The 27,864-nt window shown below is 38.1% G+C and overlaps 1 protein-coding gene across 3 annotated transcripts; it reads right to left on the minus strand.

Annotated features, from left to right (window-relative positions):
* Positions 1 to 27,864, minus strand: LOC122491761. Of its 3 annotated transcripts, XM_043594965.1 has the most exons (8): positions 27,561 to 27,862; positions 19,183 to 19,324; positions 14,443 to 14,536; positions 9,236 to 9,354; positions 6,853 to 6,995; positions 3,420 to 3,617; positions 1,317 to 1,378; positions 1 to 181 (listed from the first exon to the last, which is right to left on the minus strand). In XM_043594965.1, the coding sequence occupies exons 1-7, from the start codon at positions 27,584 to 27,586 to the stop codon at positions 1,330 to 1,332; spliced, it is 771 nt and encodes a 256-aa protein (XP_043450900.1). In that variant the 5' UTR covers positions 27,587 to 27,862; the 3' UTR covers positions 1 to 181; positions 1,317 to 1,329. The 3 variants fall into 3 exon arrangements, with proteins under 3 accessions (XP_043450900.1, XP_043450899.1, XP_043450897.1); XM_043594964.1 differs by lacking the exon at positions 1,317 to 1,378 and having other exon boundaries at positions 6,853 to 6,974; positions 27,561 to 27,864; XM_043594962.1 differs by lacking the exon at positions 1,317 to 1,378 and having other exon boundaries at positions 27,561 to 27,864.

Here is a 27,864-nt window from a genome sequence, read left to right on the forward strand (position 1 = left end):
TTTAGTTATGCATCTCCTATATTTATTAGCTTTTAGAGACAATGGTGATTTCTTTCCATACAGATTGCATTAGGATATAACACAGAGTTGTGAAAAAATATTGGTTTCTGGTGGTGAAGAATCTTCTGGTAGCTTCAGGATTCCATCCAGCGTTTTTAAGTTTGGCAAACAGGAGAACACTCTAAAGCAGAAGTGAAAAGAAAAAGTAACCGTATTGAACAAAAGCATTGTATTTTACTTTCTGTCTTTATAAATAAGTGCACTTTGCCTATTGTTACAAGAAAGTTGAGTGGCTATCATTTTGTTTTGTTTTGTTTTGTTTTTAATCTATGCAATAGGGTTCTAATAAAATACTATTTATGTGCATTGAACTGATCACCCTGCTGTAGCTTGCCCTCTCAGGAGCTACTGTATGGTTCTGCCTATTATAAATATAGATCAGAGAAGTAGGACTGCCTACAGTCTGTTTTTATAAGAGAATTTCAGTCCAGTTTCTACAAAACCCTATAAAGAAAAAAAAATGAGAGAACTTAGCCAACTAACCACGAGAGAAAGAATGAGATAATGAGACATGTACACATCATGAAATTAAAAGTTTTTAAAAATGGAAAAAGTAAAGAAAGCACATATTGTTTACTGCTAATTAAGGAAGAATTCTCACTGTGAGTTATAAGAAGACGAGGGGGTCGAGAATAACCTTGTGCTGCATGATTTTCTCATGACAGCATTTTTGAAGCTCACATTTTAAATTTATACCTTCCAGGTTCAGGAAGGTGTCATGTACCCCTTCCAGGTTCAGGAGGGGGCCTGCACGTCAGCCCCGTTACACAGTAGTCAAATACCTAGCAGTATGAGAAAGTAGTGTTTCCTTTCAAGTGGACAGCTTTTCTAGATCTGGGAATTCTGTGGCCCTGGGATTCCCCCGGGATGAAAGACACCGACGTGCCGTGTCAGCTAAGGGTGGTGTTGACCTCCTTGGAATGCTGTCATTGGCTTCATGATTTGCTTAGCACTAAATGCTTCCTGCACATTATCATATTTATTCCTCACACCAGTTCTGTTAGGTTGGTTTTTATCCCCCATTTTAAATCACTTATCCAAGATCATAAAGCCTGTAGGTGACAAAGCAAAGATAAAAATCTAAGTCTTCTGGCCCTAATGTTTAGACTTAGCTGACAGGAAACCCTAACCACTACTTCCTTTCAAAAAGTCAAACTATGGTGAACTAAGGTCACATTTTCTTCTGAAGAACAGTAGAAGAGTTTGCCTATGGGTGTCCCAGGAAATGGGGCTACCTTCTACCTACTGGGACTTACACTATGAGCTTTATCAGTAAGTTTTTTCTCTTTTGAACTGTGCTCTCTTCTTTTTGAAGGATCTGAAACAAAGGAGGAAGGGGAAGATAGTCACAATGTAGGTGACAATGATCAAGAAAATCTTACACTTAAATCATTCTGATCCTGTTGTAAAGGGTCACTGAAAGTCTGGTCCAAATCTTGACGCAGAGATACCCAGAAACAAAATGAATGCTGTTACGATCCTAAAAGTGTGAATTCAGGACCAGGTTATAGCCCAAATTTGGATGAACTTGGGACTTCAGTTTAGTTTCTTAGCAGAAGTGGATACGTAAGTCCTTTCCTCATGCTTTAAAATGTCTGTATCTTTCTGTTTAAAGTAACCCTGTACTACCCAAGTCAATACAACCTGACTTTTTATAGCTTGAACGCCAGTCTATATCCACCTTGGACTCAGTCCAATGGAGTTAATGTTAGAAAATAGAAGAGCCTCATTATATCCCTCATTCTCACATAACTCTATACCACATCATAGTGAAGACAGATTCATAGTGAGACCTCAGGGCATATCAGATTTCAGACAGTGAATCTTAATTCTATTGTTGTAAGGCATCCTTTGAAGGGAGGCAAATCACTGATATGGGATCAAGGTAAAACCCCACATATAAATTAACAAAACTAAAAGGTAATGCTAATTTTCTTTATGACTAGAAATGTGCCTTTTTTGGAATGGTGTTGAAATGTCCAGCTAACCCTCCTCTGACTGTCGCAAATATAATTTTAAACTTCAAAATGCTATTATGGTTAAATGTTAGTTCAGTTGTAAAGCAAATGTTCTGCTAGTTTTCACTTACATAAAAGCAATTTGAGAATTTATTATCACAGAACATGAATGTTGCCTTCGGTTTATAGTCATGGGGGAGACAACGGCAATAATGAGATTTATGTAGGAACAATAGAGATTACAATTTTTATTTTGACAATCTTTTGTTGTACATCAGGGTTTGAGGAGTCTAATATTAGGCGTCTGGAATTCTGTTGTTGTCATGGGAAAATGACAGCTTCAGAAAGGAAGGTAGTGAGAAAGAACTATGTCTTTTATTGAAGTTGAATGTAGATGAAGGAAGTAGTCATAGACCAGGTATGGCACACAGAGATGATCTAATGCTTTGTATGATAGATTCAAACTAAGACATGAGTTGACTTGTCATTTGGGGGCAAATACAGTTTCTAGAACTCAGTCGCTTATTATTTTAAGTTCCCGCAAGTAGTGCTGGGAATTAGCTAGGGAGAAATCAGTGGGCATAGACTTTCCTGCACACTCCAAGGTGTAGATTGCATCATTATCATTAGGAATGTCCCAGTAGTGACAAAGCAATTAAATGTTTATTCTTCACAGGTTTTCAAGGACTTTCAACCACTAGGGTAGATTGAATCAATTATTTCTTTGTATTCACTTAATGGTGCCCTTGTGGTCCAAAGGAGTGAAAATAAAACCGGAGAATAAACAATTTATAAAATTATCACATGGACCTCAATAGGATTCTACATGTAGAAATTTTTTTAAAGACATAATATCTTTTAAACATTAGAGAGAAAATGCATAGGATTTGAAAGTCTAAAATGAAGCATCTTTGTATATGTAAAGTCACATTACAAGAGAAGCCTAAACTTTTTTTTTTTCTTTCAACGTTTTTATTTATTTTTTGGGACAGAGAGAGACAGAGCATGAACGGGGGAGGGGCAGAGAGAGAGGGAGACACAGAATCGGAAACAGGCTCCAGGCTCCGAGCCATCAGCCCAGAGCCTGACGCGGGGCTCGAACTCACGGACCGCGAGATCGTGACCTGGCTGAAGTCGGACGCCTAACCGACTGCGCCACCCAGGCGCCCCGAGAAGCCTAAACTTTTAAAGCAATCATAAATTAACTCAGAGAAGAGTGTATTAAAGATTTTTTTTTTAAGATCAGCTTAAAGTTCTTTAGTTGAGCTCAGAAGCATGAAACATTCAACTCTTAGTAGATATGATAAATATTTGCCAAGGGAATTTAAGCTAGAGGGGAACAACTGTTAAAGTGTAACATTCAATAAAGAACATAGGTGACAAAGGTGTTAGGGGCCTTACCGTTTCCGGTAATTTTGGTGAAACTCACAAGGGTTCCTCTTGAGCATAAGGGATTCTAGTGGGGTGCACTGTAAACTGGAGAGCCCAGTCAGAGACTCAATATGGTTTTCAGCCAAAGATAAATGCTGTATCTGGGGTATCTTTGGCAATTGTTTAAAAGATGTGAGATGGTTTTTGTTCATATTTAAAACTCTGCATCTGGATAAAAAAATATAAACACTTGTCATTTGTCTCCCAAAAAGAATGGTTAACTACCAAATCTCGACCATAACCCCTCAAAGGAGTGACAATGACATTTTCTACAAGTTTGGTTTGTAAAAGAAGAGAAAGATTTATACTAAAATATTCAGAGAAAATAAGCAGAATATATGCGACTGTAAGTTTGCTGAGTGCAGGAATCTGTTTTCTTTTCCAATGTATATACTTAGTACTTGGCATAATATTTGGTCCATGGTGGATTCACAATATGTGCCAAATGAAAGAGTGAATGGCTGCATATAATCTCAGTGATATAGTAGTACACAGACACATAATAACTTGTGAAGAGTATTGCCTCCAAGTACTGAGATTATAGTTGTTTTTTTTTCTTAGCTGACAGGATGCTATATTGAATGCTATGTGAAAATGAAAACTTAAATGCTATATTGGAAAAAAATAGCATTGTAAGTCCGAAAAAAAAAGTCTTTTATATAAAAAAAGAATAAAAGTTATCCTTAGGAGAAGAAATGTGTGTTAGGCATTTAAGGTGAATGTATTTTCCTGACATATGATGTTTCTCAGTATTTTTGCCTTAATTGTGTATGACCATGCAAATAGAGGAAATGATTCCAAATCTGTCACTGACACCTTGCCTTGAGGAAAAATTCCTTTATGTACACGTTGGAATTTAATACCATGAGAAAAGCACAGGGAACTTACTTATGGGCCCTGTACTCCATAAGGACACTGAGTAAATAATTATTGCTAATGTTAAAGATGGTGCTAAACAGGGACGCCTGGGTGGCTCAGTCGGTTGAGCGTCCGACTTCAGCTCAGGTCACGATCTCACGGTTCGCGAGTTCGAGCCCCGCGTCGGGCTCTGGGCTGATGGCTCAGAGCCTGGAGCCTGCTTCCGGTTCTGTGTCTCCCTCTCTCTCTGCCCCTCCCCCATTCATGCTCTGTCTCTCTCTGTCTCAAAAATAAATAAACATTAAAAAAAATTTAAAAAAAAAGATGGTGCTAAACAGAGTGCTTCTACACAATGGTATTAGAAAAATTCAGTTTGAACCCCCCCCCCCCAGATCTCATTGTAATTTTTTTCCACATCTGTTCTTTTCATTTCCTTTCTTCCTTCCACTCCACCTCCATATGGATATTTCACACCGTCCTAATCATACGTTTGATAATTTGGGGTTTTTACTCTTGTCCAGGTTACCCAGAATCTTTAGAAGCACTTCAGTACTATGACACTTTGTAATTGAAAACCCAGCCCAAGCAGTTCCTGTCTCTCTGCCCCTCTCTCTGTCCATGAAGTCTTTTCTTAGCTGCCCGTCATTCTCTCATTTTATTTTATTTTTAAAAAAGTTATTTATTGAAATTCAAATTAGTTAACATACAGTGTAGAATTGGTGTCAGGAGTAGAACCCATTGATTCGTCACTTACATATAACACCCAGGGCTCATCCCAACAAGTGCCCTCCTTAATGCCCTTCACCACACACAAAAATAAATTCAAAATGGATGAAACACCTAAACATGAGTCAGGAAACCATCAAAATCCTGGAGGAGAAAACAGGCAGCAACCTCTTTGACCTCGGCTGCAGCAACTTCTTACTAGACATGTCACCCGAGGCAAGGGTAATAAAAGCAAAAGTGAACTACTGGTATCTCATTTTCAACATCCATCCATCCATCCCTCCCAGGCTCTCAGATTCACCCCGTCACAGATCCCCAGTTAGCAGGATGTTAGGCAAGCAGAGCAGCAAACCGAGTGTGGTGTTTTCCCTGGGGCAGAAGGAAGGAGGCTATGAATATACACGCATCAACTTTTTTCTCCTTTTTTTGACATGTTGATTTGGCAGTTGTAAAATTTGAATTGCAATTACATAATTTTATATTATATATCCTATTTCTAATGAAAGAAAAGCCAAAAGAATACATCTAGAGAACACTAAAGTTAGGTTAAGTCTTTTCTTTAGTGATTGTGGTTTCTCTTTCTCTTTTTTTACGTAAGATAGCAAAGATTTGGAAGTTTATTGATCCGGATCAAGTAACGTTCAGATACTCCAAGCACCTTTTAGTTCAGTATTTCTAGAGCATGCCATGTGGTTATTAAAAAGTTTTTTCGTTGTATGTGTATTTAAAAATATATAGCTAATGTATCACTATTATATCCCTAGAAGAGAGTCTGGCAAAAACAAAAACACCACCAACAAAAAACCCCTCAAAACCTCAAAACCTGAATGAATCAATATCAACTGCCATTGAGTTCTTATTTATAGTAGTGATATTAAGTTTCTTTTGAGAATTTTTACTTAGATATTTTACAATTTGTTAAAAACAACATAGGTAAAATCAAATGCTAGGCAAATCTGCCTAAAGTTTCCAAGGGGTGTTAAACATGATTGAAGATAACCCAGGCACATTGCATATTCTGACCCTTCTTCCGTCTCCAACTGTTTCCCTCTCCTTTGTGGCTGTGATGGTCTTTTTGTTGCCCTGTCTCAATCTATGCTGAGGGATGTATCTTAACCTGCTCTAGGACTTACCCTTCCCTCTTGTGGCTGCCTGATTTCCTTCATCTTCTACTTCTCTCCTGAAGACCTCTGTCTGTTCCTTGGATTGCTATCAAAGCTCACAGCACCTATCTTTGTGCCTGGTGAAGCTGACAGAGGCTCTCTACAATCCTGAGCAAAAAGGCAGATTATCTTTTAACATCAGGAGTTTGGGACCCTTGGAAGACCAAAGAGTCTGCATATTTGTAAAAACTTTTCGTTTGTTTCTGTCTCTATTCTCACCCTTCCATGAGAATGTGACCTTGAAGCCAAGATTCTTGCCAACTATCTGTAGAGTCCTTCCTCATAGGTGCTCAACAAATGAGACTGACTAAAAATCTCTATCTTACAACAACAGTATTTATACAATATAATTGCATTTCCAATGTACAAAATAAGGATTATGGCAAACTTTTCTGCCAATATGATTCTACGATTGCAAATTCCTCCCCTAAAAATTTGCTGATAATACTAATTTAGAAAAGAATAGATTTTGTCCTCTAAAGTGTGACATTTTGACATATAAGTTTCCCTTTTTGCCTTGTCCAGGCATCATTTAGCACTATCACCTTTGAGACCGGACCATATGGCCACGGTATGTGCAGACAATCGTCACATATGCCCACATAGCAAAGATTTGACTCTAACTTAGTAACCAGACATGCTAAAAAAGCAGGTACCTTGGCAATCTTATGGCACTTAAGTCCACCAGTGAATTATCCACTAACCAGAGGGTTTCGACTCGAATTAGTCTTCTAAGAATCCTGTTAAAATTTGCAACTTGATAAGGGTCCCCCAAATCCTGAAATGAAAGGTTCAAATTCTGAAGGGAAAAAATAAATAAAAAGAAAAGGCAAGTTCTTTGTCAACTTTTAAAAATAGTTCTTCATTAAAAATGTGTTTAAGTATGTTATTTAACTGTGTTATTTAAATATGTGTGAAATATGTTATTTAAACCAGTAGTTTTCACCTTTTTTGTGTGTGTCCTCTAAAACACTCACACATCCAAACACTCACAATTACCTTGCAGAGATTCATTCTCAAGATGGGGGAGGTAAAGATCCTGACCTAATCCTGATTAGAATGACATACAAGGTTGGAGGTGGGGAAGGCAGGATCCTGAAACTGAGTCTGAAATTCTCTAGGGGTTAAGGGAGGAAAGGATGACATTCTATCTTGGAATTACTGATTTGAAGGGTGAGTTACCATTTAGCCTCCTTGCAAATACTCAGAAATCACATTTAAAAAGATTTCGAAGTAAACTACCATCATTCAAAAGATGAAAGCTATGATTTTCTTTTAAAGTAGTTAGGAATACATACCTAACGATGACTTAGCGTATTTCACAGATAGTGGATACTTTATGTTTGCTTTTAACAGCAGTCAACTTCAATTTAAAGAAAATTAAAACCACTTTTGGTGGTTTTACAAGAGCATTGCTCTTGTAAACTCTATTCCTAAAAGTCAACTTAACTTTTTTGTTTCCGCAATTTTACCATCAAGTTCTGTCAATAAAATTATTGAATAAAATGGCCATCCCTTTTTAAAAAAAATGAAGCAGAATGATTTAATATTTTAAAGAAATACAGGTATCTCAATCTTTAAAAAGATCATTGAAGTCTTGATATTTTTAGGCATTAAACATTATAAACTTTGACACTTTAAGTTCCATTTTCCAAAAGTATAAAACGTCTTAATTCCAACACAAAACTTAAGAAATGATAAAAGATTATATCTATCATTTTATATTGAATGCCACCACCTCAGAGAGGCATTTTTTGGACCACTATGTCTCAATTAAGTTTTCTATGTTAGTTAGAGTTTCTTTAGCCATTCTCCTAGACTACAGTTATCTCAAGGCCAATTAAATTTTCTATGATAATTTATGATGAAGTCTCCATTGGCCTTTGCAGTATATCCATGGTTTAAATGGCAGCTATAAAGAATAAATGGATATATACACTGAAATGATTACCTCTAAAGATAGTTCTGGGAGTGGAGGTCAAAGTTTCAGGTGTATTAGTTAAATTTTTTAATAAATAGGCCTATGGTGTCAATTTTTAAGAGTAGAATGTATCCATCCATTATATATGAATACTTTTAAAAAGAAAAGAAAGCACTGTGTAGGGAAACAATATTCTATTTTTATATCTTCCACTACCAAGATATGTAACTTTTGGCAAATCAGTTCTCTTTCTGAACTTCCCTCTCCTTTTTGAAAGGAAATGGTTTAGACCAGACCCTCTCCAAAGCTCCTTCCCACCTCCTGATTCCATAATTCTAAAACATAAATGGCCAATCTGTGAAACAAAAGAGGCCATCAAGAGGCCCCACTGAGCAGGTTTTAAACTCAGCTTTATTTCTGGTAGGCTTCCTAAATTCTTCAATTTGGTCACTCTAAGAAACAAAAATACTGGCATCCTGCTCTGTTGAGACTTTGATTTGCCCTTTCATTGCTACCATCACAGCCTTCCCATTTACGTGTTTACTGCCCAAGATGACTTGATCAGGCCAGAATTAGAGGCTTGAAGGATCACAGCCCATTGCAGGCACTGTTTTCAATGATAGTGGCTCCATCAGTTGGGTCATTTTCAGCACCAAGAAATCACAGCTCCTGTTTTTCACTGCAACAGTTTTATTTGTTCCAGGATAGTTGTGTTCAGACCAAGCTGGCTGCTCCAGCTGATGAAAATTTTTGGTGTAATGCATTGTTCAAGGGATTCTAGATGGCATCTATAAACTCACTGATAAGAAATGTTGTCCAACCCTTTGATATTCATTATCGTCAAATGGAACAATTTCATTCTGGGGTATTTTAAACTTCTCCAAAATTGAGCAATATTAGTATAAGACACAGGGTAGAAAATAAGTAACATGTCATGATGAAGAAGAGGTGAACAAAGAGATAGAGAAACCCATACACCACTAGTTTTAGAGAAAACTCCAAGGAAATGCTGAAAGTTTTGATATTTATGCTAGCAATTGCCCTTAAAATGGGGGGGGGGGCGGTCATAACAGAATCAATGTGGAAAAGAGACCCTTTTCTGTCTTTTAAGCTCTCACCGTGCAGTCCTCCCAGTTTTCTTGTAGCCATGTTTCCCATTTGTTTTTTTCAAGGACTCTTTTCCGAGCGGGTAAGACACATTCCTCCTGTCTGAAGAGCAACTCTTCTGTGGAGGGTCCTGGGCAAAAATCACAAGGTGAGATCTTGGAAATAGGTTTAGGGCAGCAGGACTGACATCTTCACTTGATATTTGTGAGATTTTTTTGTTTTTGTTTTTTGTGGGTTTTTTTTTTTTTTTGAGAGAGAGAGAGAGCAAGAGAGAGGGGCAGCGAGAGAGAAAGACAGAGAGAGAGAGAGAGAGAGAGAATCCCAAGCAGGCTCCTCACTGTTAGTGCAGAGCCTGATGCAGGGCTCGAACTCATGAACTGTAAGTTCATAGCCTGAGCTGAAACCAAGAGTCGGATGCTTAACCCACTGAGCCATCCAGGCACCCTTCTCTTGACATTTGGCCAGTTTTTTTAAACTCTCACGAGATATCAAAATTGAGGAAAACATGAGTTGGTCTGTAATATGCCCAAATAGTGTGAGCAGTAGAAAAAATGAGCTAACTTTTAACCTTACATAAATTATTTCTTGTTCACATAAGAAAATCACCAGTAGAGTAACTTTAGTCTCACATAATTTTCTCTTTGGGGATATGAAGTCACTCGTGACTTTCCCTCTCTTTTGTTTCTGAACTCAGTTAGCCACTTGGTTCTATAACCTTTCTGCTGGAGAATCTGTCCCCTTCCTTTTCAATGTCTAGATCCTCATATCTCCTCCCTGAACAATAACTACTTTCTTGTGGATCTCCTTGTTTGAAATCTTCACTCCTTCAATATAAATGATAGACTTTTCTAGCCTTCTAGAAACACAGCTTTTTGCCACACTTCCCTGTTGAAAACATTTCAGGATTTTCTTACTGCCTACCAATTAGAGAAAGGTTATCTTGGCTTGTCAAGCAAGGTTTTCCACAATCTTTTTTTTTTAGTTAAAAATTTTTAATGTTTATTCATTTTTGAGAGAGAGAGACAAAGCATGAGTGGGGTAGGGGCAGAGAGAGAGGGAGACACAGAATCTGAAGCAGGCTCTAGATTCTGAGCTGTCAGCACAAAGCTTGATGCAGGGCTCAAACCCACAAACTGGGAGATCATGACCTGAGCCGAAATCAGACAACTGACTGAGTCACTCAAGTGCCCCAAAGTTTTTGACAATCTTATCTCAATCTCCATTTCCACACTCATTCCCACTATTTCCCAACCCTGTTGTCCTCCAAATCAGGTTTGCACAAAATTTCCATGGTTAATGAAAGGATATCCTGTTTCCAGTCTGAGGTTGGGTGCTAGGTGATTGTGTATCTCCAGATGACTAATTTTAATTTTCTGAGCTTCAGTTTTCCATGTCAGCAAAAATACAGGAAAGACTAGAATCAAGGGCCCAACGTGAGTTGAATATGATGAGAAGTTATGTTTGTTTGAAGTTCATACTGCTTTATAAAAATACTGATTTCCAATTCCATTAGAATGTATTTATTAGCAAGTATAACCCTATCGTGTTGCCCAGGAAAACTACAGTCTATTATGATGCTAACTGGGCCCCTGACAGCAATCCTAAGCTCAGTGATTTCAAATCCCTCCCACTCCACAATATGTTTCTATGAATCCTACCTGGAATCATTTGTGTACATTTCCCCCATGCCATTTTTCTGGAATGCATGATTCTTATTTCACAGGTGAAAAGAAAGAGATATACTAAAGAAAAGGTGACTAAAGGCATCAGGAACAAACTTTGTTTTTGTGGAAGTTTTGTCCAGGCTTTGCTGGGAGATAATGAGTCCATTTGTGAAGGATTTATGGAAGGCAATAAAAGAGTCCAATATTTCATTATTTTGACACAAACATCTCTTCTTTCATCAGGTGCAGGTGGAAGATTAGGTGCAACCTGACCTTTCTGGTATTTCTCTCATAATGAACTGTACAGTTTCCACCCAGGAAATCACATAACCCTGAAGTATCCCAACCAATTTACAAATAAAATATCCTTGTGTTAAATTTTCTTCCTCATTGATTAAGCTGATTGGAATTAAAAGTCACAGAACTGGAAAAAACTGTATAATCACCTAATTGGGCAGACCTTGGGCTCTATTATCTTTAATACACCCACCCGAAATTTGGTAGCTTGCTTTGTGCAAGAGATATCCCCAGACTTATTAAACTCTGCCCTATATTGTTTGTTTGAGTTCTATTGATCTTCTGTTCTTTCAATTATTATTATTTTTTAAACAGCTTTCAAAGATCTCTTTGAAGTTGGAAGCCAAAGGTCACTTCCACTGTGAGGAATTATATTAAATTGGATTCTTTCTTTTTTAAACTCGGACTTGGTTGGTAATTGAAGATATATCTTAGCAGTTGAGAACTACAGTCTGGAATATCTGACATCCTTGGAATGTCGACTTTTACCTGCCATCTCTGAGCTGGTACTTTGTCCCCTCACTGGATTTGTAACTTAGCAGCAGTGACTGAATTGACTTGCTGAGGGATTTTCAATAGAAGGCATCCACATTTGAAAAATTTCTGCCAACAGTTGGCTCTTTTGCTTCATTTAATTGGGAGGAGTCAAGACAGTCTTGATCTGGCCATCAAAGCTTTGGGAAATTGCTGTTTATCACACGCAAGATAACCTTTCTTTTCTTAAGAACTCTTCCCGGATGTACAATTGGGGCAACTGAGATGAACTGAAGTAGTTTGGATGGGTGTTTCAGGATCTAATCTAGAAGAAGGGTAATTGTTACTAGAATGCTTTTGAAAAGCACTTGTCTATCTCACATATGCACACACAAAACTTAAACTAAATTAAGGAAAATGAACAAGGGACATCTATTTCCTTCACGGTTTGAGGTGATGAGATTTTCCCATGTTTTCAATCCCCTAGATCATGCTCCATTCCTTTTACAACTAGTCACTTGCAAGAGATTGGGTGTTGTTAATGGTCTATGGAAGGAAAATGTGCCTTATCTCTGCAGAGCGATGATTCCCCTGCATGAATGGCCACTGTGGTCCTTATGCGGGATTAGTTTTGTTGACTGATGACCTTAGCACATGACCTGGCGCTTAAACCGGGGAAGGAGAGAGGCCACCGTGCTCTCTTCACACATACTCATTGTCAGTTTACTCCTACATCTGATTCCCCTGTCATCCCTCAGTGTCTTCAGTTCACTTCTCTCTAAACCTCAACTCTCCATCCATGCTCAGAGTACAATTTATTTTTGCCTCACTGTGGCACAATCATCAACCACCACCACTACCAGCACACACACACACACACACACACACACACGCCAGCACCCTTACTGTATCAGTCTTTCCACTGTCTATTCAAATTTCTTCCCTCCAGACTTCCGAAACTAGTATTTTTACAGTATGGCCCTCCGATCATCTGCAACAGAATTTCCTGATAATTTTACAAATGCAGATTCCTGGGCCCCACTTCCTGCTAACCACATCAGATTCGTTGAGCGCTGGGCCTGGAAAAGTGCTTTTTCCACAGGCCTCCAGGTAATCTGTCCACACACTGAAGTCTAAGAACCAGCTGAAGCTGCCCACTTTGAACCCTGGTAAGACCTCTCTTCCTTTTACTGATGGACTCCTTATTCATGTGACACATATGGTCTCTACTTCCTTTGGCCTCCCACCTTCCTAATTCCCCATAATTTCTTGCTCTTTGAAAAGTATTCTCTCTCAGTCCCCACAGAGGAACTTGAGTTTACCTCTAGTAGTACTTATCTACTAATATTTTAAAACTAGGAGTCAGTGCTTAGCGGCAAACAAAGCTGACAGAGTTAAAACATAAGAACATATTTTACCCAAAGTTTCAGAAAATGATGCTATTTTAGTCTATCTTTGTCAACTGAATTTGAGTGAAAGAAGAAAGGCATTGTGTGGTAAAGTGATGCTACTGGGAGAGGGAAGCGAGCAGGCGAATATATTTAAAGCAACTTCTTCTAAATCAGTATTACAATGGTACAGTACACAATATAACTGCAAATCTGTAGATACAGATGGAAGATAGCCAAGATATTTGATGTTTTGTAATGACTAAATACTGCAGCCGAAATTATGTCTAATATTATTTCATCAGCTTATGGGATATGCAAAAGAGACATGAGAAATGCATGGTGCTTATTCTTACATAATATAGAATCCATTGAAAGCTATAACAATTTGGGGCTCCTGGGTGGTGCAGTCGGTTAAGTGTCAGACTTCAGCTCAGGTCATGATCTCACTATTCGTGAGTTCGAGCCCGGCTTCGGGCTCTGTGCTGACAGCTTGGAGCCTGGAGCCTGCTTTGGATTCTGTGTCTCCCTCTATCTCTGCCCCTTCCCCCACTTGCACTCTATCTCTCTCTCTCTCAGAAGTAAATAAACGTTAAAAAATTAAAAAAAAAGAAAGTTATAAAAATTAAACATTGTGTATATTAGGGGCTACAGGTAACAATTCTTCATACTGTCACAGTAGCGCACTTGTAAAGTCTGACAGAATGAGAAGGAATAGAATAACATTAGTTTATTCTACCAAATTTAACATGCTTAGTGAAAATACAAAATGAAACTCCCTCGTTTATTTAGATTCCCAATTGATGTTTTAAAAACCAATGATAGAAGTAAATCAGGTTAAAGTGATTCATCAAAGTGACAATGTCATTCATGATCATTAAATATTGTAAATAATAAAATTCCAACAAAGATCACTGGTTAAATATATTTAGTAATATCCATATGATGGAAAGATAAATGACCATTAAAAAACATGTTTTGGGTAATATTTAGTAACACGGAAGAAATGCTCCCAATAACGAGATAAGCAAAAAAACTCAAGATACAATTTTTTTGTACAGTTCCGTGAAGAAGTATGTGAATATATTTTTCAAAAAAAGGCTAAACAGAAACAAAATAAATCACAGTGGTTATTTGTGTATCATTGAATGACAAGCTCATTTTCATCTTTCTATTTTTCTAGTATTTAACACTGCACATTCATTATTTATATAAACAGATATGTGACCGTGCTTTAAAGTGGCTTCACTAACTATATTAATAATTCTGTGGTCTTGATAAAGAAAATTTTTCTACCTCCAAGTAATATATTTGTTTCCCCAAGTAATGTTTCTAATCCACAGATACAATCAACTCAGAGCACGTACACAAAGAACACATACATTTGTTCTTTACCTTCTCTTATTCTTGGGCAACGCAGCTGACTTCCTTGAATGTCATGTTGTTCTACCTTGTGCCAAGTGAGGAACTTAAAGGAGTCTGATGGAAGCTTTAAAACAAGAAGAGAAATAGCATCTGGTCATATGCGATTCATGTACTTTTATGTGTAAAAGTAATACAGATCATCGCCAAACATTCAGCCACATTGAACTGCAAATACCTGACGGTGTCCTTATAGAAGTCATTTTAGTTCATTTTAAATTATGTATTCTTATACAGATTAGCATCTCCAACACCTGCAACTGATTTACATCTGGTGATAAATGACGATAGTGATACATACGTATACCCATTCATGAATCCGCTTTACAGCACCTCTGATAAATCATTCTTTAATATTTATTGAATGTATATTAGGGGCTACAGATAACAATTCTTTGCAGTCACACTAGTACACTTACAAAATTTGATAGGATATAAAGGAATAGTCAAATATTGGTTTATTGTACCAAATTTAAAATGCTTGGTAAAAATATAAAATGAAATTACCTGATTTATTTAGATTGAGAGATCTCATTCCCTTTTCCGTTTTATAACAGTTCTATTTGTTGGCGGCTCTTTATTATACGGGACCCCAAGCCTCTCTAACTTGCTTCAATTGTCAAAGTTCTGCCTTTTGAGGCTCCATAGAAGTCACACGTGGCTACTATTTTAAGTGTTTCATAACGATTGTCATCTTCTTCCTAAGTCGTACCGTTATTACTCACAGATCATGGCTGACAAATCATTATATGATTCTCCTTGGAAAGAGTTCTAATTTATTGACATTGTTCTTAAAATGTGTAGCCAGTATTGAAAGAAATATTGTAGGTCTGGTCATCTTCCTTGTTCTGGACAGTGTATTACCAACCAGACTTTGTGCCAACATCATATTTGGGGCAATTTTTTTATTGTTTACCATTATGGAGGTTGTGGTCAATCAAAATTCCCCGTATCTTATATGGTATATGATAGTCTCAAGGTTAACACAAATGAAAAGGCATATTACACGGAAAAGAGTGTTCTGTTAAATACAGACACCATACATTCATTCTTCTGTTAGCCAGTGTTGTACACGTAAACAAACAAACCCAGAATATTTGATATAAAGAAATGTCATTAGAGTATTTGGAACAACCACTTTCATCTCACAGAGAAGCATTGCACATAGCTTATGTTTTGCTTGAGCTGTAAATTTGTGTGACTAATACTAACATAAAAAAAAAACATTTCCACCACTGAATAAGCTTCTGAGGCTCTGGACTGAACTAAGTGAAGCATTTCCCTTTGCTACAGGACTCTGAAGAGCCATTATTTGCTAATATACACTGTGAGTCTCTACTCACAAAGTGTTCCCCTGGACTTTTTAAACCATAAAAACTTTTATTTTTGAAGCAATACGGGGGTCTCATGCATCTTGTGAAGCAGAATTTGGAGCATGCCAACTCAGAAGAAATTGATAAGAGGTGGCTTTTTAATAATCATTTAGCTTTGATTTTTTTTATCTTCATTTCTTACTCACCACTGACCATGGCTGTTCTAGTAAATACCTCCATATCTTCATTTAAAAATAGAGTAACAAAATCTCTCTACCTTATTGATAGCAAAAAGCTAAAAAGCTAATGAATGCTTGAGCAATTCTTTGAGATAATCTGAGGATTTGCTAATATGATTTTAAGGAATTCACTCATTCTTTGGAAATATTATTTAAAAGACCAAGAAACATACATTTTAGATTATTGGGGAATGTGATCCCTGGACTATTCTTGGCTGTTGAGTTCACATGTTTATGGAAGCTTTGTTCCCAATTTCCAATGTGCTTTTGGATTGTTTTTTCTTGCTTCTATCACAGAATAAAAATATATTAGAAGTTAAATTCCCTGGAGTTGCCATACCCCATTGCCTTTTTGTGCTATTTCCTGATGATCTTACTGGAAAAAGAAGAATCTAAGCTAAAGCTGTATTTGAGAAGAAAGTTTCCATTTTTCAACCCACATCTAATTTTGTACAAAACACGGTTTGCCTTTTTAAAGGAGTTCTGTGGTTGATTTGGGGATTTCTGATATTATAGGAAAATGAGCTATTACATTTCTCTGTTTATGTTTATGTGAGGTTGTCAATATGCTGCAGTTGTGTGACCATTGCTTCTTCCTAAAGGAATAGTGAATACTTGTGTCTTACCTTTTTGTTGTTCCTTTCTTAATTCTGATGGAAGAAGTGATTGAACCCATTGGTTCAATAAATATTTCCAAAGTTGGTTTGCTTCATTTCATTTCACTCATTTATTCAAAAATATATACTGTACCCTGCTGTGTGTCAGGCACTGGGGATATAAAGTTAAATAAAATATGGCATTTGTGCTTGAAAAACTCGTTTCCTATAATGGGAGAGGCAGATATTTGAGTAACCCATCTTGATCCAGGGGCTAGATGAAACAATTATAAATGAAGGAAAGGAGGGAAAAGCCCATACGGTTCCACTGAGATGGCAGAGGAGAAAGTCTTGGAAGTGGTGAGTTTGGCAGGAAACCATTTCATCTTGAGGACAAAGGACATTCCAGAAAGAAAGGAGATAAATCTTAGGCCAGAGACAGAATTTGAACTCAGCAGGGGAAAGGAAGGGATGCCATTTCTGTTTTGGTGGTCACCGCCTTTTCTATTCATCTCCAGTTTGCCTTCCTTCCCACTCCAGCTTCTTTCCATTTCCCCTCTGAGTTGGGACTGAGGGTGTCAACATTTCATTCCTTCCCAATTACAAGGGTAGATTTAAGAACTTTGTACACTTATTTAAAAATGTTCAATGTGGGGCGCCTGGGTGGCGCAGTCGGTTAAGCGTCCGACTTCAGCCAGGTCACGATCTCGCGGTCCGTGAGTTCGAGCCCCGCGTCAGGCTCTGGGCTGATGGCTCAGAGCCTGGAGCCTGTTTCCGATTCTGTGTCTCCCTCTCTCTCTGCCCCTCCCCCGTTCATGCTCTGTCTCTGTCCCAAAAATAAATAAACGTTGAAAAAAAAAAAAAGAAAACAAAATGGATTAAAGATTGAAATGTAAGACTTGAAACTGTAGAACTTCTAGAAAAAAACAGAGAAAAGGCCCCTTGATAGGGTCTTGGTGATGATTTTTTCGATTTGACACCCAAAGTACAGGCAACAAAAGCAAAACTCCACAAGTGGGACTACATCAAACTCAAAAAAAAAAAAAATGTTCAATGTAAGAGGCCAACTAATCTTTGACAAAACAGGAAAGAATATCCAATGGAAAAAAGACAGTCTCCTCAGCATATGGTGTTGGGAAAACTGGAGAGCAACATGCAGAAGCATGAACTTGGACCACTTTCTTACACCAGACACAAAAATAAACTCAAAGTGGATAAGAGCCATAAATGCAAGACAGGAAGCCATCAAAATCCTAGAGGAGAAAACAGGCAACAAGGGCTTTCACCTCAGCCACAGCAACTTCTTCCTCGACATGTCTCCAGAGGAAAGGGAAACAAAAGCAAAAATGAACTATTAGGACCTCATCAAGATAAAAAGTTTCTGCACGGTGAGGAAAACAATCAGCAAAACTAAAAGGCAATGTACAGAATGGGAGAAGATATTTGCAAATGACATATCAGATAAAGGATTAGTATTCAAAATCTATAAGGAATTTATCAAACTCAACACCCCAAAAACAAATAATCCAGTGAAGAAATGGGCAGAAGACATGAATACTTTTCCAAAGAAGACATCCAGAAGGCTAATTAATGGACATGTGAAAAGATGCTTAACATCACTCATCAAGGAAATACAAATCAAAACCACGGTGAGATACCACCTCACATCTGTCAGAATGGCTAAAATTAACAACTCAGGCAATGACATGTTGGCGAGGATGCGGAGAAAGAGGAATACTTTTGAACTGCTGGTGGGAATGCAAACTTGTGCAGCCAGTTTGGAAAACAGTATGGAGGTTCCTCAAAAAATTAAAAATTATAACTACCCTATGACCCAGAAATTACACTACTAGGTATTTATCCAAAGGATATAGGAGTGCTGATTCAAAGGGGCACACGCGCTCTGATGTTTATAGCAGCACTATTGATAATAGCCAAAATATGGAAAGAGCCCACATGTTCATCAACTGATGAATGGATAAAGAAGTGGTATGTATATATATATATATATATATATATATATATATACACACACACACATAGACACAGACAGACAGACACACACACACACACACACACACACACAGTGGAATATTATTTGGCAAGCAAAAAGAATGAAATCTTGCCATTTGCAACAACGTGGATAGAACTTGGGTGTATTACGCTAAGTGAAATAAGTCAGTCAGAGAAAGACAAGTATCACGTGACTTCACGCATATGTGAATTTAAGATACAAACAGATGAACATAAGGAAAGGGAAGTAAAAATAATATAAGAACAGGGAGACAAACCATAAGAGACTCTTGAATACAGAGAACAAACTGAGGGTTGCTGGAGTGGTGTGGGGTGGGGGGATGGGCTAAATGGGTGATGGACATTAAGGAGGGCACTTGTTGAATGAGCACTGGGTATTATATGTCAGTGATGAATCACTAAATTCTACTCCTGAAACCATTATTACACTATATGTTAACTAACTTGGATTTAAATTTTAAAAGTTCAATGCAAGATAAAGTACATTTTATGAACTTCGCATTAGGTAAAGAGCAAATGAAAAGTATTTACCAGGGATGATATTCCAGAATCTGAATGTGGATGAAACCTTCTGTTCCTTGACAGAGCTGACCGAGTGTATGACTCACTCAGATTGGAGCAATACGATGAATCAGATGCACAAATCTGACTGCTTGTGTTTCGACCTGAGGAGCTGAGCCAAAGACAATGCTTAAAGTGTTTGTGTATCTCTTTTAAAATCTTTAAATGTAAATTTCTTTGTGTATAGCAGCCATAGCAACAAATTATAAGCACCTACCTTTCCATTGAGAGGATAAATGATACCCTAGAAATTTATCTAGATCCCAGAGGGACTTTGACGTCTTGTCATAGTCCTAAGCACATTTCTTATGGCTAATAGTCACTTGAGGCAAATTCTCCCCAAAGATAAGAGGGTCTGCCTAGACTGTATGTCTTAGAAAAGTAAATCTAATGGTACAGAGAAAAGCACATGCATCCTTTCAAGATCTGAATGAGGAGGTCAGCCCTCATAGTAAGACATCATTCCTAATAGGGCTACCGGGGCAGACTTGTACAAGCAGGCATCCTTAAACTTTCTCTTGGTTTCCCCATTAATCTGGCTTACATTTTCCCTGAAATTTCCCCAAACCTCTTATACTTCTACAAATTGGTGGCAAACAAATACAAAATTCAGGTTCTTTAATCAGTTTTACTCACTTTGAAATATTACTCGACCATTTTGCTTAACAACAGCCCAGTGCTCTCTGTATCCCCATTTTTATACCCCTGAGATATAAAACACCCTTTCTGCTCTCCGAGAGTAATTCTCTGGTTCATTATTCATGGTTTTTCTTACACTTTTCCCTATCTCTTCAGGAATAGTTGCAAGTTTCTCTTTCTGTAATTGGCGCTGTACATTATTTTAAGCCAATTTTAAAATAATATCTACATATGCTTTTTCATGTTAAGTAAAACTATACATATCTCTCTTTCTTTCTGACCTCTTTTTACTCTTGATAGATCATTTTTCAGGCTCCAAGAATCTTAAGAGACAACCCTCGATATTTTATGGCACAATTATGCCTCGGTAGCAATTTTGCTTACAAGAAACTACACATCTCTTGTATATGAGGTTGCCTTCGTAAAGTACAATTTAATATGTCTTTTATTTTCCATGTATTAGCTGAGCTGGTATACTAGAAGAGCATAGCCACTACATCATATTCCACAAATAGCATTGCTGTGTCATTAAAAATAAAACAACTGGGGGGGCGCCTGGGTGGCGCAGTCGGTTAAGCGTCCGACTTCAGCCAGGTCACGATCTCGCGGTCCGGGAGTTCGAGCCCCGCGTGGGGCTCTGGGCTGATGGCTTGGAGCCTGGAGCCTGTTTCCGATTCTGTGTCTCCCTCTCTCTCTGCCCCTCCCCCGTTCATGCTCTGTCTCTCTCTGTCCCCAAAAAAATAAAAAAAATAAAACGTTGAAGAAAAAAAAAATAAAACAACTGGGGGCGCCTGGGTGGCTGGGTCAGTTGGGCTTCTGACTTTGGCTCAGGTCATGATCTCGCAGGTGACGAATTCGAGCCCTGCGTTGGCTCTGTGCTGACAGTTCAGAGCCTGGAGCCTGCTTCAGGTTCTGTGTCTCCCTCTCTCTCTTCCCCCCCTGCTCATGTTCTCTCCCTCTGTCTCTCTGTCTCTGTCTCTCTCTCTCCCAAAAATAAATAAACATTTTGAAAAACCATACCCTATTATCAAAGAGAAAATTATTCCTCCATCTGCACCTAAATAACAAATCAAGAATTTTATCTTAATTATGTGAAAAAGTCAGAAAATGTATGTCTCTCATATCTTTCCCACTTGAGCAATTCATTAATAGTTTGGATATTGTTTCTTGTAATTCGCAAAGTGTGCCTTGCCATTGAAACAAATTAACAAACACTAGAAGAAAAACAGCAAATTGTGTGAAATTTATTATTCCTGAGGCAGGTAAATCCTGTGATTGATAACTGGAGTTTTGGTCACCAATTGGGGAAAACACTGGGAGAAAAGGGAATAACATATTGGGATGAACAGGGTGAAAGTTTAGCTGACTTTTTTGATTCATTTGTTTTTAATAAAATATTCTAGCTATTTTCTGCCAAAATGAAGTTAGGCAACTAGGATAATGAACGTGGCTGAATCTTTCATCAGTGATTGTTGTCGTGTTACTCTAAACTCCATTGATGGTTACACAGTGTGAATAAAAAATCTGGAGGTCTTCTTCTCTCTTGTGTTTAATCTAATGTATGAGAAGTGGTCATAGTTTACTTAGCCAATCTCTCCAAAGAAGTCACAGGGGAAAAAAAGAAAGTCACATAATTAAAAGATCTGACAAGAGAGATCCACTTGACCGGGTTTTACGGTATTTATCCTGTATAATGCTACAGATTAAGTACAATCATTTCAATGTGAGATTCAGTTTAAAAATAACTCAAAATCATCTCATCATCTTAGTTTACATTAGATGACTTGGGGATTTAAAGTAGAAATTCTCTTTATGCCATTATCCTGATTACTACTAGACATTTATTAATAATAGAAGTTAATTAAAGCTTGATAACACAAATAAATAGGCTGCTAACATCCCTAAACTCTCTCTGTCTGTCTCTCTGTCTCCGTCTCTGTCTCTTTCAGGTTATCTGAGAAGATTCTAACCAATAGATGACCAGTCTGATTGTTATTCATGTGAAATTTTTTCTGAGGCTCCAAAGTCTAGTTTCTATCTGTCACATTCTCATTGCTCTCCGGACCCACACCAGGGGGCAGTGTCTGAAGAGTGGTGTGCTGGAATCTTGTGGTAGAAACCAGAGGGGCACTCTCAAAATCTTCTTTGTTCTGTTACTTCTGTCTTCAATTTCAAATAAAATTTTTCTTTGGTCTGATTTTTTTGGGAGAAATCTCAGCAGTAAGATAACTTCTGAATCTTTGGTTTAAAAAAGAAAAGAAATGGGGCAACTTTTAGGTTATGTTTCTAACTTCCACTTCATCTGCAACTTTTTAAAGTTTACTTATGGTTTTTTTTAATTTTTTTTAACGGTTACTTATTTTTGAGACAGAGACAGACCATGAACGGGGAAGGGGCAGAGAGAGAGGGAGACACAGAATCTGAAGCAGGCTCCAGGCTCTGAGCTGTCAGCACAGAGCCCGACGCGGGGCTAGAACTCACGGATGGCGAGATCGTGACCTGAGTTGAAGTCGGGCGCTTAACCGACTGAGCCACCCAGGCGCCCCAGTTTACTTACTTATGTTGAGAGAGAGCATAGAAGGGGCGGAGAAAGAGGGAGGGAGAGAGAGAGAGAGAGAGCGCGAGCAGGAATCGCAGTTAGGCTCCACTCCACAGGCGTAGATTCGGACCTGGGGCCGGAACTCACTAACTGTGAGATCTTGACCTGAGCCCAAGTCAGTGGCTTAACTGACTGAGCCACCCACGCACCCCATCTGTAATGTGTACATCGCTGAAGTCAAAGCTGTAAGACCTGTAAGTCCTAGGAATCTGAGGAACAGATACTTTAGCCAAGGCACTTAGCATCTCTAATGGTCAGCTCCTTATGTTTAATATTCAGAAGACAATGTAGACTCTGACCGATAGTGGTTTTTGTTTGTTTTGTAACATCACTGTTACGATGACGACTACGACTATTACAATATAATAGTTTTATAGTTAACATTTATTAAGCACTTGCTATGTGCTGGGCACTGTACCAAGGGCTCTACATGGATTAACTCATGTAAGCATCACAGTTACCAAATAAAGTGATCAACATGATTATTTTGTTTGTATTATTATAACACAATGAACATTATCGTTTGTAGACGAGGACACTGAGGCACAGAGAGGTGGCGTAATTTGCCCAAGGCACATTAAGAAACGATCAAGTGTTCTTACCATGATGATTCAGATTAGCTTTACATAAGCCACTGTGATTCTTTAAATAACTGTAAAGCTGTATCATCATGAGGGTGCAACTGTTATGAAGGAAAACCATTAATACTGATTTTCTTATTCCGATCGTGCCGCCTAACTACATATAAATAATAGCGCTAGTTAATAGGACATGTAAATCTGAGCAGCTATTATTTACTGAAAACAAAAGTTAAGCCTTGAGTAGTAGAACCCATGAGAACACCATTCCAGATAACATCAAGCTGTTTTTAAAACCCTCTCCTATTCCCCCTCCACAAAAGAAAATAAAACCAGACACATGCAGTTTAGCTGGTATATTGGTTTACTCATTTTTAATCTTTCTGCCTGCAGTGAACAAACAGTTATCATAAATTACAAATCTCGGCCCTTATGAAAGAGCAATTAATTTTGTTAATGCTCCAATATAAAGCTGCCATGGAGAAGGTGCCATGGCTAAAAGTGTACAGCATTTGTCAGCAGTGATTTATAGTGTCTTTAAAATAGGTGGCATTATCTGAATTGGCCATCTATTCTTAGTTTTAAAAAGTGTAGAATGGCTAACAAGAAGGAATCAGGTGAGCTGAGGGTGCTGGATAGAAAGCAACAAAAACGTAACTTATCAACTCATGAGCACCTTTCGTCAGAAGATTGCGACGTCCTTTTTCAGTCACGAATTTATAAGCCTCATAAATTGTCAGCTGCAGTGGGTGCTATCTGTTTAATTAAAATGTCAAGTTGGTGATTGTGTAAGGCGAGTGAGGGGGGAAATGGCGGATGGCCTAATTTCTGAGGAGAAGCTGAGGTCCTGGGTTGAAAGAGGTATTGTTGGGCACCCATCATACAAAAGGCCAGGGGACTCCTTTTAGACACCTACGGTTGTCAAAATTGTGTTTATATGACTCAATTTCTAAACATCCCATTTATATTCACTGCCGCATCACGAGAACTTTGTGTTTAGGAGGGAAGGAAGGAAGCTCAGTCTTATTTCTCAGTTAGCCAAGGTCACTTTTCCCAAATCCTCAACCTCCCTCCGTCTCTCCCAAAAGTATTGTTAGGTTCTCAAATCTTGTGGGATCTTGCTAAAACCAGGCACTTCTGAACTAAGGCCTGGAACAAAATTTCCATGGACTCTGGAGCATTAATTTTGGATGAAAGGAGATATTATTCTAGCCTTTCTTATTTCCTTGACCTTTCTTTATTTTTATTTTCTTTTTTTGTAATCCAGACTCCCTGTGCTGTCTGTGCCTGTATTTTATTCATTTGTAATATGACAGTGATTGTGCATCTCTGTATAGTAGAGATGGTAATGAGATAACAGAAATACTCTAAATGGAGTTCTTATAAAATCAGGAAGAAATCTGATGCTATAGTGTGTTTCTTTCCAAAATGGCAAATTAGGTATATAGGTTTTTAAATTTCTGATGGCTTTAAATGAAGTTCCTAAAACTAAACCCGTTAACTGAGTAAATAATAATATACCAAGAAAATGTAGGGGTGGAAAACTTTTTCCTTCTTCCACTCTAGGTTCTTTGGCTGGTCTAATCGTTAAATTTGACATAAGATAGATTAACAGGAGAGATAGATTCAATTTCATACGTACGGGAGCCCATGAAGATATGAGACTCAAAAACGTGACCAGATTTCTTCCAGACTGAGAACTATTTTTTTTTTTTGTAGGCTCCACACCCAACATGGGACTTGAACTCATAACCCTGAGATTAAAAGTTGTGTGCTGTACTGACTGAGCCAGCCAGGTGCCACAGAAATAATAAATTTTTGAAGAATTGACAAGTCAAAGAAGTTTGGGCTTGGGGTAGTAAATATTTGTTTACACAGTCCTCTCTCTGGTGATAACAATGCCTTCTACCCTGTTGGTGCAGGGAGGGTCCCTCACATGGGAGATTTATTTCCTGCTTTCAGGGAGACAGAGGAGGATCAGAGCGACTTTCTTGTACTGGCTGTTTCCTAACTAACTTCATTCAAAGTAATCATTATGCCAAAGTAGCATATTATGGGTGCCATATTTTTTTCCCTTTGAGTATTGTTCCAAAAAACTATGTGTTTTACAGATATCCCCAAAGTATGTCAGTACCCACAACCTGAGATTTTAACAGATATATCTTAAATTACTTAGATTGTTGATTCTAAAACCACATAACAATATATCTTGAGAAAAGCACAACTAGAGTTGTCATTTTTCTTGTTCTCAATGAGACAGATTTAAATTTTATGTGAACTTGTATTCTTTACATTTTGCATTTTTTATTCTTTTTTTTTTTTTTGAGAGTGCACACACGAGCTCAAGCAGGGGAGGGGTAAAGGGAGAGGGAGGGAGAGAATATTAAGCAGGCCCCACACTCAATGCAGAGCCCGAAGCAGGAGCTCACAACCATGAGATCATGATCTGAGCCAAAATCAAGAGTTGGACACTTAACCTACTGAGCCACCCAGGCGCCCCTAAAGTTTGAATTTCTTTACAGGATGCATTTTCATCCTGTTCTTCAGCCCTGTGAACATTCTTATAAGCACAAATAGGCCCCCAAATTAAGGTACAACAAAAGTAAAAGGACAAACACCTATCCACCTTCTCCAGAGGGAAATCTTGTAAACTTCAAAAAACAGTAGTGGGTTCCCTGACATCTATAGAAGCATAGATATATTTCAACGCCAGAAGCAATGAAGAGAGATTGCAATACCACGATGTTTCCTCTATGAGAGGATGTTTAGAAATTGTTAGAACTTTATTGTAACCACATATGTAACTTCCACTTAGAAGGTTTTCAATGCTTGAAGAATGTTTTACTACTCTATATGGCGTTGTAGCAGAAAATTCAACCACCTACAACACTACAAGAGAGAAGAAGAATATAAACACTATAGGTTAATAAGTGATTGAAGTAGATCTTGTGAACAGGGATAAAACTGTAAAATCCCAAATGAAACTGACTGTATAAGAGGAAGGTACTATGAATAAGCCTCTTGTTTTGTGATGTGCAGAAATGTGATTGAATGAATACTAGCACTAAGTAAACATTTTTTCTTTCCTCTGTCCCTCCCATCATCATTCCTCCCTCTCTCCCTCCCTTCCTTCCTTCCTCCCTTGCTTCCTTCCTTCCTTGCTTCCTCCTTCCTTCAAAATTTAAAGATTAAAGTTTAACTTGTAGGCTGGGCATCACTTCATCACTTTTTACACTGTCTCTAAAATAACTCTGTACATATTTACTCATTTAAAGATAATAATATTGGTCATAAATACCATTTCTTTTTTTTTTTTTCATAAATACCATTTCATGGCAGGCTCACAAATAAATCTCCTCTGGTATTGTGTATTAAAGGTTGTTAGCAAGTTGGGAAACATAAAGTGTATAATTTCTCACAGAACTTCTTACCCATTTAAAAACTATTACTTCATGTGCCCATTTCTCCAAATTATGACAGTTTTTAACACAAAAATCAGCAACACCGAGGCACCGTTTGAGATATACACGGCTTGCTAACAAAAGCAGAGCTTTGGTAAGGGAGCTGCTTCAGTCTCTAAACCCTGCACCTAAGCAAGATTCCTCTCTCAGCTACAGGCAGTAAACGGAAGCTATCAATAAATTTCACACACTCCTATGAAACCACAGTGTTTATAATCCTGAAAACTGACAGTGCAAATGTCGCTTTTTGAAAGATGCGAGCCGAGTTACATACCAATAGAAAGACAAATAAGCTCAAGAAACTTGAAAACTCTGGTATATTTTCTAATAATTGGCATAGTTTGGAAAACATTTATGGAACCGCTATGAAATTTAAAAGTGAGGAGGGGTGCCTGGGTGGCTCAGTCGGTTGAGCGTCTGACTCTTGTTTTTGGCTCAGGTCACGATGCCAGAATTGTGCGATTAAGCCTCACATTGGCTCTGCACTGAGTGTGGAGCCTGCTTGGGATTCTCTCTCTCTGTCCCTCTGCCCCTCACCCCTGGTCACGTGCTTTCAATCTCTCTTTAGAAAAAAATTTAGAATCTTAGAAGAGTCAGGTAACAAGGATTGGGTTTTGGCCTCTTAATCTGATCTTTGGCTCTATTGAGCTGGTAAAAGTTCTGTTTTCTCCATTTAAATTTAATTAGTTTATAGATATTAACTAATATTAACTAATAACTAATAGATGTCAGCTAATAGCTATTTCCTTTTTATTTTCCCCTCTTTCTACGGAAATTCACACATGCTCTCCCAAAGAGCCCAGTGTATCTAGAGACATACTATTCCTAAAACAGTAAGGCCACCTCTCTCCGTTACAATGATCAAATAAGTTGCATTTGTAGCCAGCTGCATCAGCGTTGGGAGAGAGGGCGGTGGTAGGGTTTTCTTCTCTCTCAAAGCAACTATCATCATCGGTAACACAGGTTGCGTGACTTTATATTTTTAAATGAAATGTAATCCAGTAACACTATCTATGTTTGTTTTCTCTCAAGTAACGACTAAAGTTACTTTTAACATTTCGTTTTTCTTACCTTTCCGACATGCCTTGCTGGTGCATAAATTTCCTCTGGCCTTCATAAAGCTATTTTTCCAAAGACCTTTCTCATCGTGTTCCCGGGAGGGGATATGAGAGCTGTCCACCAAGAACCTGCTGCCTCTTTGGGGGGTCTTCCATGTATTCACTGTGACCAAGGACACAAGCTGTTACCTAGCAACCTGGCCTTTTAGGAGGTATTGTTACCAATCTCTTAGAGCTCATCAAAGGAATTCTTGTGCTGCTGGAGCAGGGTAACAGTGAACATTGTTTCCAGGGAGTTGTCTACACGGCGGTGTAAC

This window comes from Prionailurus bengalensis, chromosome C2, assembly GCF_016509475.1.
Source record: "Prionailurus bengalensis isolate Pbe53 chromosome C2, Fcat_Pben_1.1_paternal_pri, whole genome shotgun sequence".
NCBI lineage: Eukaryota > Metazoa > Chordata > Mammalia > Carnivora > Felidae > Prionailurus > Prionailurus bengalensis.